Genomic DNA, 11,967 nt, shown 5'->3' with positions numbered 1-11,967 from the left:
TTGCAATTTATACAGCATTGTTTACGCATACGCGAGTATGGAGGCGTAGGTAAGCTAGCATCACTGCAGTGTTGTCGTACAAGGTGTTTGGACAGAAGCTAGATTTGATGAGCAGCGTTGGAGTAGCAATTTGTGTATTCGGAGTACACAGGCAACATTGATGTTTAGATACATGTAAGATACCAGCAGCAAAATTAAACGGGCAGCAGGAAAAAAAATTCAAAAAATGCGACAACACCAAAAGGAATGAGTAAATAACGGACTAGGTCTTCGCAACTTTTAACATAATCCACCCTCTTCTAAATCGTCATCGTTTTTAATTTCTGTTGATTCGGCTTCAGGATTTGCATTGTAGCTCCTTGCAACACCGCCATATTCATTTTCGATGTCCTTAAAGGAAAATAGGATGATTTTGGCACTTGTAATGAATGTTGAAATTGTCTTAGCGTAATTCTCACGTCATCATCAATGGCTGGAATGTCGTCCACAAGAGATTCTAGATTTGTTTTTGGCCTAGCTGCATTCTCCAATTCACTTAGCCCTTTGGGTAATGGAACGGATCGAGTTAGTTTCGCGTATTCCACATCCATGTGGCGAATGAAAGGATCAGCGAGTGCCCTCTCTGCTGCTTGGGCATCTTCAGAATCGAAAGCGTGATGTAGATTCATGGCTACTTGAAGCTAATTAAAAAGAATATAAAAATTAAAATCAGAAACGGATGTTTAGTCGAAAAAACGTACTTCTTCTTGCTGACCGTTGCCGCCCCATTCTTGTATAGCTTTTCCAGCAGCGATTACATCTTCGCGAGCTAGATGAAGCTAAAATCAATTTGCATATACTGGGAATCAACCAAAACTCGGGTTGACAAAAGAAAACCCAAATTATATTTACCATAACAACAGCTACCAATACTCTTCCTACTGCTGCTGGATTTTCTCCTGCAATATGGTAGTTCATCTCTTTTGATAGCATATTGATGGCGTCTTCATACCTTTAAAAAGGGGAATGTTATTCTCTTTATTTAATTTCCTGTTGTATTCCATTTCTAAATTTAAAACGAACCTTCCCAATCTGACGAGTAGTCGTCCAGCTCTGGACGCAAACTCGGATGCTTGGCGGGGCCGATCTTCTACCATAACGACTTCCATTGCTCTCCTAAATAAGAGATTTTTTTACATCGTACATCAGTTTGCTTCTGAATGTATACTTATATAAAACAAGGGCATCTTCAGGAAGATGAGGCTCAATTATTTTTGCGGATTTATCCAAAAGTAATGCAGCCGTATCGGGAGATCCATGCTCTTGAAACAGTTGGCAAGCCTTATGTGCAATAGTCGATATTTCCTTCCAATCCTGCAATTCTTTTAATAAAAGAATTGCTTGATCCAAGCTCCTATATAAAAATCATCATAAACTGCTTCAATAAACTTAATAGGTGATTGAAATAGACTACTTACTTGGCAGCAGAGAAGTATCTGAGTTCAGACATTATAATGCTAAGTCAAGGAAGATGTTTTACTGACAATTTGCATGCAATTTTACGATATACTGTATTTAATACAATTTCCCTTATAAGTAATGCCAATCTGTACTGTTGAGAAAACTCTTAGATTATTCAGACTTGCAGTTTTTTTTTTTACTATTTCTTAACTGTAGCAGATCTTATGTTACACAAATAATATTAATTATGGCCAAATTTGCTTATATTAAAGAATTTTCATTAACTAGGAAATAAAAAGGATACGCTTTGGTTTGCTTGTAGCAATCCGATGCTTTGTACAGACAATCTTTTGCTTTATGGAGCTCTTTGGCAGTTTTGAAGCAGGTTGCAGCTTTGTTATAGCTGTCTGCTGCCAGTTCATAGTCTGGCTTCCATTTTAACAAAGAGGTTTTTAAGCTACAGAATTATCCGCAAACAAAACATAAATTTAATAACATCAAAGTATAGAAAAATTTGCACTATTTTTACTATTTCTCTGCTTGCTGAACAAGGTCCGTTCCTTCGGCGGATTTCTTTGCTGAAGCCATATCAGTGTACTAAAATATTTTTTCGTTGAGCTGTGCTATCCGTTAACAATTAAATTGACGATTGAAGTCCTTTTGGTTTGTGTATAGGTATCAATAGGAGAACTTACTTGGAACTCTTCTGTCAAAACAATGTCTGCTCCTGGGCAACTGCTGAGCACCCAGATCGTTAGATTGCGACGTTGTCGTATATTTCAAGTTTACCATTGGCATATATTCCAGATTCGTGAGATCGTGGCACAAGCACTCAAGCAGACAACAAACATACACGTACTATACGGAGGCACGCGGTTCATCGTAATTGAGTTCACTATAGCTTTTCAACAAGATAGGCTATTGAATTCTCTGTCTAATCACTAACATCAACCGTTTGAGTTAAGCACACTAGGATAGAGCATGCAATCGGTAATTCTTTTTAGTTTCTTTCGTGATAAAGAAATACTTTACGACTACAGCACCTAATCGGTACCTGGCTCGTAACAAATGCGTTGAATTGACCTGGTTGGCTGGCCCTCGCGTGTTTGGTTCTAATCAAGATCGACCTTAATCGGGTCTAACTGATGATTTTCACATTATTGGGTACCTTCCGAACTTTGAGATTGAAAGCGTTTACAAAAGAAAAAAATATTTGTAGATTTTATTAACAGTAAATAATAGTACAGTCGTTTGAACGTCATTTAACGTTTTTCATTGATATTCTGGATAAAAATTGGAATACTGCCATAACGCAGGATTGTTTTTCCCATTAGCATCAAGGTTCGAATATGGCGAGACGCCACCAAGCATGACCTGATTGTTATGAAACAAAAATGTATTAAATTGTATTAATTATATAGTCTGGCCTACAGCACTTACCTCTGGTACCGGTTTGGTCAACGGCTGCAAGTATATTGGATCTGCGGATCTATATTGTGGAACATAAACCACGGGTGCTCGGGGCGCCACAGCCACAGGTGATTTCACATCCCGTGCATCAAAGTCAAGGAATCCAAATAACTTTTTGAGCGTTTCGCGCTTTGCATTGCAATTCTGCATTGTCAGCAGTAGAAGGAAACAAAGTGCTAACACGAGGCATATTTTCTGCAAAAGAAAAAATGAGCCCTGGTCTGTAAGATTTGAACTGTTGCCTACTTTCAAATAATGACTGTACCTTATTCTTGTACATAATACTAGAAAATGTGTTTGGCAACGGCAATAGCAGTGCAACAAGTGCGAAAGAACACGGAAGACTAACATCACTCAGCTTCGCACCTTGTTCTTGAACCTTTGGTTTGTCCCTTGGTGCCTCCTCTTCCCAACTTTCTCCGGTAATTGCATTTTCTGTCTACGTGACCTTTCTTATTTCTCAATGCAAGGCAACCTTGACCTAATGGAAACTTTCTCCGCCCAGGGTAACAATAATATAAAGTATTCTGGAAGACTAAACCCTGTCCTTCGTACAGCTATCCTGTTTCGGTCGAGCTCATAAGACGAACTTTCGTCTTTGAAAATCTATTCCCTATAGGTCTATCCCTATCCTATAGGTTGGGTTTGAATTTTGAAATCGCTAAAAAATTCTACATAACAACTTAAAATACTTAAATACTATTTTTTTTTCTTTATTAAAGTTTTATTCAAAAATGTGTTGCAGACCAATCCCAGTTGGCAAATTCAGCTGTTGCTGTATTTAGTGGTTTTACAACCGGAAGAGGGAGATCATTTAAAGGAGTCATCGGCGGCTCTTGGTGAAAATATGAAGCTTCCAAAAACTATACAAAACGATCGAGAGATTAAATTTAAATCTAATTATCCTTTTAAAAAAGCAGGTTTTCCCATACCTCTTGTGCCGTTATTCGGGATTTGGGACAATAACGTAGAAAACGTTCCAGCATAATCCTTGATGATTCGTCTACTTCAGTTAGGATTTCTTTGAAGGAGATTTGCTTTTGGGTGTTTGTAAACGAAATCTTGTGAAAATCAGGAAGCGATGACACACCTGGCCAAATTTCCTCATCTGGAGTACCTAGTACTGTAAGTAATCAAATAGTTAGGAGATAACATTCATCTTGGAAATGCTATCTGGCTTTACGACTATTTCTTTTTTTTTTTTTTTTTTACCTTGAATGACCGTGCATAGTTGGCCAATGTCATTTTCCCCCTAGAGCATTGTATGAGAGAAAGAATTCAACAGCTGTTAATCACTTTTATTAAGGACTGCTATCTTACCGGGAAAAGTGGAGAATTCTTGAGCATTTCACCAAAGATACAACCCATGGCCCAGAGATCTACTTCCGGACCTGCCGTGCAACAGCGTACTACTAGTTATTAAGTAAAAATGCACTATCATCACAAAGGAAACTTGCCATAAGTTCTAGAACCATAAAGCAATTCGGGTGCTCTGTACCAACGGGAAGCGACCTGATGAGTGAACAGTTTTTGATCCTTTTCGTTATTAGTGCTACCAACCAATTCAGGATTACGGAAGACTCGGCACAATCCGAAATCGGTAACTTTCAGTTCCCCTCTAAAACCGATTAAAAGATTTGCCGGCTTTAAATCACGATGCATGATGTGGAGGCTATGGATGTATTCGACAGCACTGGCCAACATCCACATATCTGAATGGAAAAGTGTTCAAAGTACCCAATTGTCAACTATTGATTCGCAAAACATACAGCTTTTCACGTGACTAATCGCCAAGGGTTTCACGTTGGATCGTAAAAATTCGTTGAGATCAATTGGTAAATATTCACAGACCAAAACCAGCGAGTATCCTTGTGAAAAATAATCAACCAAATTTGTAACGTAGTCGTGACGGATTAAGCGCAGAGCCAGCAGTTCGCGCACAGCCGAGTTGGGTAAGCCTTGTTCGTTGATATTTTTCAACGCTACCCGTTTCATGGCTACTACTTTCATTGACGATTTGTCGATTCCTCTAAGAACGATGCCATGTGCCCCTTCACCAATCCTACCATTAACAATATATTTCTCCATGAGTACAATAATTATTGACAATTGTAAAAATTTACTTGTTCAAACAACAATGCGTTGCCTTGGCAACTGTCTGCCATCTTGTGGACATAATTTCAAACAAGCTATGAAAAGCAGTCTGCTAAAATTTTGAAGAAGTACACCGTGCCAGTGGTTCCTGATCTGCAGATTTCATGTGGTTCATGTTTTTGTAAACTTTTCAGTTGAAAATGAAGTAATATTAGTTTATGAAAACGATAATTCAGATTAAGAAAAAATTATGATTTGAATTACTCTCAGGTTAAATGTCGATGGACTACTCGTGTACTTTCCCTATGATTACATATATCCAGAGCAGTTTTCATACATGCTTGAATTGAAACGTGCTCTGGATGCAAAAGTATACTGTAACATTATTAATTTTGTGTTTTCAATTGGCTTGATTCTGATTAATTGCATCTTTCTAGGGCCACTGTTTGTTAGAAATGCCTTCTGGAACTGGAAAGACAACTACATTGTTATCATTAATTGTGGCCTACATGAAGGCACATCCTCTTGATTTGACCAAACTAGTTTATTGTTCAAGAACTGTTCCAGAAATTGAGAAAGTTATGGAAGAGCTACGTAAGTTAATGACTTACTACGAGAAAGAACTAGGCATGGAACAAAACATTCTTGGCTTGGCTCTAAGTTCCCGAAAAAACCTCTGCATTCATCCCTCAGTATTGTAAAAAAATTTTACATTGAAAAGACCGTAAGTCATGACATGATTTAAAAAAAATAGGTTAGCAAGGAGAGAGAAGGAAAAGTGGTAGATGGGCGCTGTTATAGTCTTACGGCATCGTTTGTAAGAGCTCGTCATGCAGCCGATGATGCCGTTCCTATTTGCGAGTTTTATGAAGGATTTGATGCCCACGGAAAAGAATTTCCGTTGCCTCCTGGCGTATACAACCTGGACGACCTCAAAGAATATGGGCAGATGAAACGATGGTGCCCTTATTTTCTGGCTCGACACACGGTGAGTTCGGACATAATATTAAATATTATTGACAAATCAAACTAATTTCTGGAATTAAAGATTACTCATGCCAATATAGTGGTGTACAGTTACCACTATTTGCTGGATCCCAAAATTGCCGAAGTGGTTTCAAAGGAAATTTCCAAAACCAGCGTGGTTGTTTTCGATGAAGCCCACAACATCGGTATTTTAATTGGAATTTCAGTATATTAATTAGAATTTTGACCAAAGTGTTATTTTTTCACTTTTGTTTTATGTATTAGACAATGTTTGTATAGATTCAATGAGCGTGAAAATTACGAAAAGGCTTTTGGACAAATGCTCTAACAGTATTACGATTCTCGAAACTACTATTTCAAAGTAATTCATGATATTTACATGCCTAAAGCTCATGTTTTAATTTCTAATATTTTTTTAGCATGAAGGAGAATGACAGTAAAAGGTTGGAAAAAGAATATAAAAGATTAGTTGAAGGTTTACGGGACGCTACTATTGCAAGAGAAACTGATATGGCTTTAGTGAATCCAGTATTACCTTCAGAAGTCTTAGAAGGTTGACATCATATTTATTCTAGTATTCTGAATAACTTTTTATCAACGTATTTCAATGACAGAGGCCGTCCCGGGTACCATTCGTACGGCCGAACATTTTGTAGCATTCTTGAAAAGAGTGGTAGAGTACATTAAAACTCGACTCCGCGTCCAGCAGGTCGTTCAAGAAAGCCCAGCAGGTTTCCTAAGAGATATTCACACAAAAGTGTGCATCGATAGAAAACCCTTAAGGTATTCAAATCATCTTTCAAAACACATATTATACCTTTGTTAATTGTTACTCGCAAGATTCACTGCGGAGCGCCTAGCGTCGCTTATTCGCACGTTAGAAATCTCGGATCTGACGGATTTCTCACCTCTGGTGACTGTTTCTCATTTTGCCACATTGGTCTCAACATATACAAAAGGGTTTGTTACTTTAATATGGGCATAAAAGTAAAATTTTTTGTTTACTATCGAACTTTCATGGCAGATTCACTATAATCATTGAGCCATTTGAAGATCGGGCCCCTACTGTTTCCAACCCAATTTTATACTTTAGGTAATTATAAACGCATACCTCATGGAAAACAAGCCGAAATGCAAAGGTTGACTTTGATAATCTTGCAGCTGTTTAGATTCATCAATCGCCATCAAACCAGTTTTCAATCGTTTTCAAACTGTCGTAATTACCTCAGGAACTCTTTCACCGCTTGATATGTATCCAAAAATCCTCGACTTTCATCCCGTCATTATGACGTCGTTCACTATGACGTTGGCGAGACCTTGCATTCTGCCAATGGTAGTTGATTTACTTTTATGATGTTTGACTAACAGTGATTTCACTTGAAATTTAGATCGTATCGAAAGGCAACGATCAGGTCGCTATGTCGTCTCGCTACGAGACCAGAGAAGATACTGCTGTTATCCGGAACTATGGAAACCTATTGGTTGAAGTAGCTGCTGCGGTACCTGATGGTATCGTTTGCTTCTTCACCAGCTACCTCTATCTTGAAACAATTGTGTCTTCGTGGTATGACCAAGGCATCATTGATCAGTTACAAAGACACAAGCTTCTCTTTATCGAAACTCAAGACGCCGCAGAAACAAGCTTGGCTCTTATCAACTACATCAAAGTATTATGGTTTTCTAGAATATTAAGAAATCGATCTCGCTAACTTTCATCTTTTGGTTTGTTACGTTTACTTTCCGTTCCTTAAGGCCTGTGATAATGGGCGAGGCGCCGTGTTGCTTTCCGTTGCTAGGGGCAAAGTTTCCGAAGGAATCGATTTTGATCATCATCTTGGACGGTGTGTAAATGTTGGAAAACTGTTCGTTTTTTCCTCTTTTTATCAAATACTTCCTATTGATCGTTTTCTAGCGCTGTACTGATGTTCGGGATCCCATACGTCTACACCCAATCACGGATTCTAAGAGCACGTCTGGAATACCTAAGGGATCAGTTTCAGGTAAAACGTTTTAAATTGCTTCTCCTGGTTCAAAGGCTTTGTTAAGCTTTTACGTTTCTTTCTCCTTTTTATGATAGATCAGGGAAAACGATTTTCTAACTTTCGACGCTATGCGTCACGCCGCCCAATGCCTTGGTCGGTGCATGCGTGGTAAAACGGACTATGGTATCATGGTATTAGCTGACAAAGTAAGATCAATGCTGAAAGCTGTACATAGGTCAATCGAACGTTATTCGTAAAAATTCGATTTTCTAGCGATTCTCCCGGGCGGACAAGCGTAGCAAATTACCGAAATGGATTCAGGAACATTTAAAGGATACGCTCTGTAATTTGTCAACTGAAGAATGCGTTCAGGTCATTTCCACTCCAACTGGTTAACTAGTACGTTTTGTGTTCAAAGGAATATTATTTTAGATTTGCAAACGATGGCTTCGGCAAATGGCGCAGCCTTTTTCGCGTGAGGACCAGCTTGGAATTTCTTTATTAACTTTGGAACAACTTCAGAGCGAAGATATGCAAAAGAAAATTCAACTACGTGCACAAGGCGTTTGAATTTGACGATGGTAGTTGTGTATTTTTGTAAGAATTCATGAAAACAAACTACACATATGGTTATATTGAGACGCAAAAGCAGGCAGAACAAGCAGGCACTATGTGTGTGACTTGAACGGATAAGGAAATTGTAAACGGACCAACAATGATACAAAGACCTAATAAATTAGTTCACACAAGTCTTCTTGCTTATTGGTTGGTAGTGAATTATTTTTGTCAACGAACCATGGGGGCAACAACAAGGCAGCAAAGGGGCAGAGATAAGACGCAGAGATACATTATTCAACAGAAGTAATGCAACAAAAATTAATTTGACCTCGCGCACACAGTATTGCAACTTTACTGTGTGCCTTGCCGAGGACAATAGTTACTACTTGGATTGTGTTCTGTATTTGATTGAGTTGCAATGGTTTTCGTTGATCGAAAGGTCATCCACGTAGAAGACTGACATCAACAATAGGCTATTTTAATAAATTTACATATAAAAAGACTGAAAAATACAATAAACGGACTTGAAAGATTTCTCTTCCTGACGGCAGGGATGATTTTTTTTTGCTTCAGTTTTAACAATTTTGTTCCAACTTAATCGACTTGGTCCTGTTGAGGTTTTTTATCTTCGCCGTAAATTACAGGTCCGATGGGGCGTGGTAAGCGGGAATACTTAAGGCGTAATAGATCTGCGACTTCGTCCATAGCTTCAATAGCCTGTTAAATCGGACCACTTGATTGAAAACAATTCATCATACACTGAAAATCTGAGGGTATATGTACCTTGTCTAGCATTTCTTTAGTATGTGAGGCAGAGATACAGAACCGGGAACGGCTCTCGGTGATCCTAGTGGCAGGAAACCCAACGCTAACAGAGGCAACGCCGCGCTTGATAAGTTCTCGGGATGTGGCACTTTGGCGAACAATTAAGAGATAAGCCAATGCAACCAAAAGATTTTACATTAGAAATATAAAAAATAAAAAAATAACAAACTTACGCAATTTTAGCTGGCATGAAAAGTAACACTGGGACGACAGGCGAGTCATCGTTACCATATACAATTAAACCAAGTTGGCGTAGCTTTTGCCGGAAATAACGACTATTGCGGGACAACTGTACCAACCGGCGTTGTCCTACAAATTGCAAATAGTACCGTTACATAACGGAAGGAGAAAATCTTTAAGAAATGCTTGCCTTCGTCGGTCCCGTCTTCCCCCATAATAATGCGCATTGATGAGATAATTTGTTGTGCGACAGGCGGTGACATTGCCGTAGCATAGCAATTTGCGTGGCTGTTAATTCTAAGATGATTAATCAGTTTCTGCGTGCAGTAAATCAGTTATTTTAATGGCAAGCTGTGAAATCCCATGTTTGTTTTTTTTGCATCTTACCTTCGATCCAGCAATGTAACCCCCAGCGGATCCAAAACTTTTAGTGAACGTGCCCATCAATACATCGACGTCTTTTGGATCACACCCAAAGTAATCTACTGCGCCACGCCCTCGTGGTCCAAGCGCCCCAATGCTATGAGCCTCATCCAAGTATAGATAAGCCTGTAACCGAAAGCCAAGCTCATTTATATACCCGCTACCATATTCAATAGCTCAAAGCCTACCTTATACTTTTTCTTCAAAGCAATTATCTCTGGGAGATTAACGATAGAACCTTCCATTGAATAAACGCCTTCGACAACAATCAAAATTTTACGCCATGGCCGGTAAGTGCGCGGTTGTCCTTGAACAACTGCTTCGCGGAGCTTTGCCTCTAAACTCTTCATATCTAAGAGTTTATAAAGAATAAATTAGCCATTCTAACTATTTTTAAAAAATTTCTTTAACTTACTGTTGTGTTTAAAAACACGAATAGTGGCTCCAGATAATCGAAGGCCAAGAATGAGTGAAGCGTGGTTGTTTTCATCACTGATAACAAGGCAACCTTTGGAAACTAGACTTGGTAGATTCAGGGCATTGGTGGCAAAACCCATTCCAAAAGTTATAGCGTCCTCAGCTCCCACGAATCTTGCTACTAACGTTTCCAATTCTTTATGAATGGCCATGGTTCCTGTAAAGAGGATAAGCATGAATATATAGCTAATCTGTATACCCAATCGGTTTTGTGGAAATAATACCGAGCTCCTGTCTTGGACTGCAAACTCCCAAACCTAAACTGTAGGTAGTTTTTTGGGCAGCAGTTGCACAAGGGCCTTCACATTCAGCGAATCCCAGATAATTGTAAGACCCCATATTAAGACATTTGGTGAATGTGTTTGTGAAGCTGTAACATTTTATCACAAAGTGGAATATGCGTGAATATTTCGGGATTTTTACAGCACGTCATGAGATGCTTACCTGAACGTCCAGCCATTATCATGGGTAACACGATCTTTAAGAACAAGCTCTGCCCCTGGTACAGAACAAATGGGCCTGTTCCAGCAATCACGAATGGGGCGATAGACATTGCGTGTGTAAAAAGATTCAAAACTTGAATATAGGGGAGCAAAGCCCTGATAAACAAAGTGTTACACAAGCTTTTGAAACAGCTATGTGCCAATGGTTATACCTCACGATTCTTTTCAGGATTTTGACTAGGCACAAAACTAAGTAGAAATTCTTTGACATATCCAATAAGAATAATAATCCCCCATCCCATGTAAGTCAGTAAAGCAACTGACATAGGAACCTCTTCAAAAGATTCAATGCCATTTCTGTTTCTTGGTTTCCCAATTCCTTCATAGCCTTCTTGGAATGATTGCTGCATAAAAGAAAACAATAAAATTACAGAACCATTAATAGTAGAGACAAAAATATTATCGAATCTGGCACGATCCAGAACAATCGAATGGAACTTGTCTCCGTCTACAAAACCAGGACACCTGTACTCCAAGCAATGGTAAAGAAATACGTCATTACCTTATCAGTAAAATGATTCTCGGTTGGGCAATAGGCATGCTTCGATTTTCCATTTTGTCCGGGTGCCAGTTTGCAATTGCATGTACTGGTAATCGCCATTATGGAATATTAATAAACTTCACCAAATATAAACACTAATTGGAGGAAGGAAATTTCAAAAAAAAAAATTAAAAAAAGTACAACGCCCTATCCCCACCAACTACACTGTCTGCTGTGTGAGACGGCCCAGCGATGACGACTCCACCTTACGAGTTACGTGAAACTTTTGAAGAAAAGAGGATAGCCGGCTAGGGCCTATTAGGCAACGAAATGGCTGATATGCACTGCGCCTGCGTCACGTCCAAAGCCGAGTATCCGACCCAATAAATAATGACTCACCCATTTTGTTCCCGTCTGGGTTTTAGTAAAAAAAATTCTGTTCATCTTAGATATACGTATAACAATAGTCAAACAAAGATAAATATTGTTTCAGTTGATATAACATTGTGGTTTCGTAACCAAAAGGCAAAAGGGGCTGGGCTTAATA

The 11,967-nt window shown here is 38.9% G+C and overlaps 5 protein-coding genes and 1 long non-coding RNA gene across 6 annotated transcripts; 2 read left to right on the top strand and 4 right to left on the bottom strand.

The window, feature by feature from the left end:
- Positions 1 to 117: 117 nt before the first annotated feature.
- Positions 118 to 2,188, bottom strand: LOC130691912 (gamma-soluble NSF attachment protein-like). The gene is made up of 9 exons (XM_057514952.2): positions 1,970 to 2,188; positions 1,745 to 1,897; positions 1,458 to 1,475; positions 1,208 to 1,393; positions 1,063 to 1,155; positions 892 to 991; positions 741 to 818; positions 459 to 680; positions 118 to 390 (listed from the first exon to the last, which is right to left on the bottom strand). The coding sequence occupies exons 1-9, from the start codon at positions 2,026 to 2,028 to the stop codon at positions 280 to 282; spliced, it is 1,020 nt and encodes a 339-aa protein (XP_057370935.1). The 5' UTR covers positions 2,029 to 2,188; the 3' UTR covers positions 118 to 279.
- A 459-nt stretch (positions 2,189 to 2,647) lies between these two features.
- On the bottom strand, positions 2,648 to 3,297 carry LOC130691907 (uncharacterized). Its single transcript, XM_057514946.2, has 3 exons — positions 3,176 to 3,297; positions 2,881 to 3,105; positions 2,648 to 2,814 (listed from the first exon to the last, which is right to left on the bottom strand). Exons 1-3 carry the CDS (start codon positions 3,188 to 3,190, stop codon positions 2,713 to 2,715), a joined length of 342 nt encoding a protein of 113 aa, XP_057370929.1. The 5' UTR covers positions 3,191 to 3,297; the 3' UTR covers positions 2,648 to 2,712.
- On the top strand, positions 3,012 to 4,471 carry LOC130691914 (uncharacterized). Its single transcript, XR_009001322.2, has 6 exons — positions 3,012 to 3,129; positions 3,199 to 3,332; positions 3,416 to 3,548; positions 3,633 to 3,749; positions 3,831 to 4,035; positions 4,142 to 4,471. It is a non-coding gene; the product is annotated as an uncharacterized LOC130691914 (long non-coding RNA).
- Positions 3,594 to 5,043, bottom strand: LOC132088587 (cyclin-dependent kinase 20-like). Its single transcript, XM_059497633.1, has 6 exons — positions 4,680 to 5,043; positions 4,368 to 4,622; positions 4,231 to 4,301; positions 4,123 to 4,162; positions 3,843 to 4,033; positions 3,594 to 3,773 (listed from the first exon to the last, which is right to left on the bottom strand). Exons 1-6 carry the CDS (start codon positions 4,996 to 4,998, stop codon positions 3,639 to 3,641), a joined length of 1,011 nt encoding a protein of 336 aa, XP_059353616.1. The 5' UTR covers positions 4,999 to 5,043; the 3' UTR covers positions 3,594 to 3,638.
- Positions 5,044 to 5,097: 54 nt separating this feature from the next.
- On the top strand, positions 5,098 to 8,627 carry LOC130691896 (general transcription and DNA repair factor IIH helicase subunit XPD-like). The gene is made up of 17 exons (XM_057514930.2): positions 5,098 to 5,209; positions 5,275 to 5,374; positions 5,442 to 5,696; positions 5,759 to 5,992; positions 6,053 to 6,176; positions 6,256 to 6,352; positions 6,411 to 6,544; positions 6,606 to 6,774; positions 6,832 to 6,951; positions 7,016 to 7,084; positions 7,153 to 7,324; positions 7,380 to 7,658; positions 7,744 to 7,832; positions 7,904 to 7,991; positions 8,069 to 8,179; positions 8,247 to 8,345; positions 8,406 to 8,627. Exons 1-17 carry the CDS (start codon positions 5,205 to 5,207, stop codon positions 8,541 to 8,543), a joined length of 2,283 nt encoding a protein of 760 aa, XP_057370913.1. The 5' UTR covers positions 5,098 to 5,204; the 3' UTR covers positions 8,544 to 8,627.
- Positions 8,628 to 8,910: 283 nt separating this feature from the next.
- LOC130691910 (serine palmitoyltransferase 2-like) lies at positions 8,911 to 11,673 on the bottom strand. The gene is made up of 11 exons (XM_057514950.2): positions 11,442 to 11,673; positions 11,092 to 11,283; positions 10,881 to 11,035; positions 10,661 to 10,806; positions 10,375 to 10,593; positions 10,148 to 10,311; positions 9,924 to 10,085; positions 9,727 to 9,853; positions 9,530 to 9,665; positions 9,315 to 9,444; positions 8,911 to 9,248 (listed from the first exon to the last, which is right to left on the bottom strand). The coding sequence occupies exons 1-11, from the start codon at positions 11,538 to 11,540 to the stop codon at positions 9,126 to 9,128; spliced, it is 1,653 nt and encodes a 550-aa protein (XP_057370933.1). The 5' UTR covers positions 11,541 to 11,673; the 3' UTR covers positions 8,911 to 9,125.
- Positions 11,674 to 11,967: the final 294 nt, after the last annotated feature.

Source organism: Daphnia carinata, chromosome 1 (assembly GCF_022539665.2).
Source record: "Daphnia carinata strain CSIRO-1 chromosome 1, CSIRO_AGI_Dcar_HiC_V3, whole genome shotgun sequence".
In the NCBI taxonomy this organism is placed as follows: domain Eukaryota; kingdom Metazoa; phylum Arthropoda; class Branchiopoda; order Diplostraca; family Daphniidae; genus Daphnia; species Daphnia carinata.
The sequence above is the reverse complement of the archived record's forward strand: the minus strand, read 5'-3'. Positions and strand labels throughout refer to the sequence as shown.